General features: G+C 32.5%; 1 protein-coding gene across 1 annotated transcript; it reads right to left on the reverse strand.

Annotated features, from left to right (window-relative positions):
* On the reverse strand, positions 1-4572 carry LOC148274434 (uncharacterized). The gene is made up of 3 exons (XM_088237125.1): positions 4315-4572; positions 2189-2902; positions 1-468 (listed from the first exon to the last, which is right to left on the reverse strand). Exons 1-3 carry the CDS (start codon positions 4480-4482, stop codon positions 151-153), a joined length of 1200 nt encoding a protein of 399 aa, XP_088093251.1. The 5' UTR covers positions 4483-4572; the 3' UTR covers positions 1-150.
* Between the last annotated feature and the right edge of the window lie 206 nt (positions 4573-4778).

The raw sequence follows: 4778 nt of genomic DNA on the forward strand, positions 1-4778 counted from the left end.
TAATTGATTAACCTTACATCACTCTTTAGATATCGGTAACGATGAATCAGCTGGGTAGTAATAATTTAACTGCTCAAAGCTTAAAATACACTTTTTTCATTTGAAATTCAAATGGAATCCCTCAAAGAAATGGCAATAGACAACCATAATTTAAATCGGTAAGTCTTGCATTCCAAACTTGACTTCAGCTCCTTTATGGTTATTTCTAAAGTGGCTTTTCATATTTGATTTCTGTGTAAATCCTTTGGAACATACAGGACACAAGTAAGGAGTTTCTCCTGTATGTAATCTCTCATGTTCTTTTATAGTCTTGAGTGCTGCAAATTTAGAATCGCAGAATTTGCAGGCATAAGGTTTTTCCCCCGTGTGACAGCGCATATGAACAAGGAGACTACATTTGAATGCAAATTTTTTGCTGCAAACATCACACTCGAACGTTCTCTCACCGGTGTGGACTTTCATATGGCACTGGAAATATCAAATATTGCAACTGTTAATTCATTGATACAGACAAAACAAAGCTACACATATAAAATTATTGTACACAATGGATTCAAATTTGAACTGCTTTATTTCCTGAATCTTATACGAGGTGTGTTCAGAAAAAAACGGGAATTTAAAAATTTTGCGGGTTTGAAAAGTCCGATAGTCATTTTTTATAATTATGTTGGTTTACATACCCCTGAAGTATGCTAAAATTTTCAGCTGTATTGATTGTTTACTTTGACTGTGCCAGCTGTCAAGGTTAGACATGTTCGGCGTGCTCGGCGATTTTCGTCTTTGCTATCCAGAATGCCTCCACTAGGACGATTGAGACTTAGTTTTGACGTCATATCCGTAAAACCATGTTTCGTCACCTGTTATAGCACATTTCAGTAATTCTGCATCGTTGTTGACTTCATTTAGTGACACCTGAGCAACTTCCATTCGCCGCTGTTTTTGTTCAAAATTCCAAAATTCCGGAACATATTTTGCTGCCACGCGTTTCATACCCAAAACATTCGAAAAAATTTTATGGCATGAGCCAATCGATACGCCAGCGACTTCTGGGATTGGGATTCGGCGATCGTTCATAACCATTACATTAACTTTTTCCACGTTTTCATTGGTGGTCAAATTTGACAATCGGACTCTCCAAACCCGCAAAATTGAAAAATTTCCATTATTTTCTGAATACACCTCGTATTATAGGGGAATGATCTAGATAGCATCTTTTTATTCGTAACTTTTTTTTATTTGTTTTTTTATTTTATTTTATTTATTCATTTTTTATAACAACATAAACAATAATTTAGAGTTCCCCACACCTAATTACACATTTTATTGCCTGCCTCACTTCTAGGTAAGCTTGTATCAAGGCAGGAATTACACTTTTTTCAGTTAAGTCAGTGGGTTTTTGACACACTATATTATAAATGAAATCTCCCACAAACAGCTTCACAATCTATATTTTTTATTCCCTGAGCTTTTGCAGCAAGCTGTTAAAGACTTTAGCTAATTTAACAAGTTATTTAAAATTAGCATATTTACAATAATCATAGTGCATATAATGCGTAAAAACTACAATAGGTTTGTCGCAAGGACCTCGTTTATTATGAAAGATGTATTTTAAATTTGATTATTTTTTTGAGAAAAAACATGTTACATGAAACATAAGGAGATCAGTCTTATGCTTTAGGTACTAATCCAGGAACAATGAAATATTGCAGCGTAGAACTACCTTTAAAATCAATAATTCATATCCAACGCGCTAGAAATCAAAACCAGGGCCTCAAGAATCACAAGTGAACGCATACTACTACATAACGAAGCAGACATATCTCTAGTCAGTTTTCTTTTCAGGATTTTTACCTGAGAGTAGCTATCAAGTCAAAAACACTCATCCAGGGTTCTAGTTCTATTTTACACACATGTATTCATAACGGTATTCTTTATTCGCCTGGACGTTGAATATTATCAACGATTAAATAATGAATTACCTTGCTTGAGTCTCGGCGATTGATGAACTACTAAATTTAACATAAAATTAGACAAATTTTGGAGAACTACAGAGCTACGGTGCTTTAATCTAGCAATAAAAGGGCAGATTATAGTGGTTGTTCGAAAATCAAATGGCTGATTTCTAAGATGGTTATGTATTATCATATTTATTTAAATTGAAAAAGTCACGAATAGAAATAATACTTACTCTCAAACTGTTCATGTGTGCTAGTTTTTTATTGCAGATTTTGCAGTAAACAATTTGTGACTTCAAGTGAACCCTTTCCAGATGCTTTTTCGCACAACTTTTTGTGCCAAACAGTTTTCCACAAACTTCACAAGAGTATTCCCTAATATTTAGATGAGTGCGTTCGTGGTCCTTTAATCTTTTGAGTTCTTTAAAGGACTTTGAACATTTGTTGCAATTGAATACTTCGGTTAATGTATGTTTTCGGACGTGTGTGTTTAGGGAAGCCATTTTGGTAAAAACTTTTCCACAGTAGGGACATAGACCACCTGATTCAGAGAAGCCTTTACGACTCGAGGATGTTGGTTCTGCATCATTTTCTTCTTCGATTTTTATTTTCTCTCGCATAAGTTTTTTACGCCTTTTGAGTTTGATTTCACTAAGCGTCTTTTTCCGTTTTTTTCTAGATTTAATCTTGTGTTTATGAGAGGAAGGTTTGTACTTTTCTTCTTCTTTAATACCATCGGTAATTTCGGCAAAACTTTCATAATTATCGAAATAATCACATTCATCTTTGACGTCTAATTCGTTTTTGATTTGTGCTTTCATTAAATAGATATTCTTGCGTAAGATTTTATCATTCTCTTCGCATAGTTTTCTAAAGTTTATAGACACGTCAATTGTGTTAACACAATTTAGGCATATACGTTCTGGTAAGCCATCATTTTCAAAAACCTGAAACATCAATTAGCATTTTATTTTGGAATTATTATTAATAAATACCAACGCAAAATCAAATTATTAAAAAAATTTGCTATTCAATTTGTAATTAAAAATAACTTTGATTAGAGCTGTACGCAAAAAATATTTTTACCTACCTACAACATTTAGAAAGAATATATAACAGGGACTTGAATAAGTCATTGTAAATAAAAAAAATTACACCGCCAATACTTTAAAGAACTCTCTAGAGTATTTTTTTACAGCCAAAACAGCATATAGCATTCCGTCGGCAGATTTGAATGGTTACTGTTTTTGTCAAGGATTCTCAAGTGTGAATCACTCAAAATGGCGGTAGTTATGCAACTTTTTCGCGTTTAATAGTGAGGTTTTTGAAAAATAAATTACATTGCTAGAAAGTATTCAAGTAGATAAATCTGTGAAAGATAAATCATTATTCAACTGGTTTCCGTAATACATCTTTTAAAACTGTGGCCAGGTTTGTGTCAGAGGTGCTATTCTGAACCACTCTCGCGGCACGAGAAAACAGTTTTTCTCATGTTTTTTATATGTAAATACACGAGAAAATACGGCCACGAGAGCGTGTGGAATACCAGCCAAGATCAAAAGAGGTTAAGTTAATAAGATAGCTTGCTTGAATTCAATCCTATAATTTGATCTCCAAATTATAATATTCACATAATGCGGATAGAATCAATGCAATGTAAATTTTTCATCTTTAATGTTTAGAAATGGACTACATATCTACACTTGTAATTAGCTAGTATGATCTTTTAGAATGCTTCTACATTTTTACTTAATAATTTAGAAGGCTTTGGCTGGTTTAATAATTCTGCACAAAATAATATTTAACTAGAGCCCATATATATGCCCATATTATCATGCTCAGATTAACTTCAACACACTCTACCGTAATTTGCGTACCGATGCTGTCATTGATTTAGGAAATTTAAGAACCAACATTGAATTCTTTTCACCTCTGCTGAGGATTTTCAAAACATTTAACAAAATATTTCTAAACATCATTCTCAATGTGTTCCTACAGCAAGGGCACACATTCAAGAAGCAAGCGGTGTTATCAGGCCTGGCTTAAAGATGACACACTTTCCATGTCTGCTTAAGTCATACTATTACCATACTTCAATTTTAAATAGTTACTGAGATTTTTTAGGCTAAGCACAGTCAATGTATATATATTTTTTAATGCCAATCGATAAGGGCTTTTGTGAGCCTGTTGATTGGCATAAAAACAATAAGAAAAAAATATGTGTGGTGTAATAATTTTTGCCAAACTGCGCATTTTAACAGTCAGTTTTAACAAATAATTATGACGGTGTGAAATATGTAATGAATGGTGTTTAAAATCGAGGAGAGTTAACTTTTCAATAATAATTGAAAATGATTACCTCTACAGAACAACATTGTTGTAATTTGACCACTATCATCGATTCATCATGGAATATATTGTAAGCAGCTTCATTTCCCAAACATAACCTGCAAAGCTTTCCAGAATCATCTATTGGGTTCGAAATTCTGATTTCAGATTCCATAATCGTAAGTTTTCTTTCGCACATCGTAATACATAATTTTACTAATCAAATGAATGACGAATAAAAATATTAACAAAACACTGTTTATCGTCCTATTTGACAGATGCCAAGAATGTTTTTTATCTATGGTTATGTATCGCTATGGTTTTTTTTATACCATAGATTATTTATTCGTGCTAAAATCGTCACAGTTTAAATAATATTTTTACATTTTTTTATAAATATGCTGCTACAAAAACCCATAATGTTTTCATTATTTGATTCAGAAAAAGAAAGAAAAGAAAAAAGTTGGTTTAACACAAAAACATTTTAATAGAATA

Source organism: Micrasema longulum, unplaced genomic scaffold (genome assembly GCF_059751315.1).
Source record: "Micrasema longulum isolate JH-2025_06_02 unplaced genomic scaffold, ASM5975131v1 h1tg001650l, whole genome shotgun sequence".
Lineage (NCBI taxonomy): Eukaryota > Metazoa > Arthropoda > Insecta > Trichoptera > Brachycentridae > Micrasema > Micrasema longulum.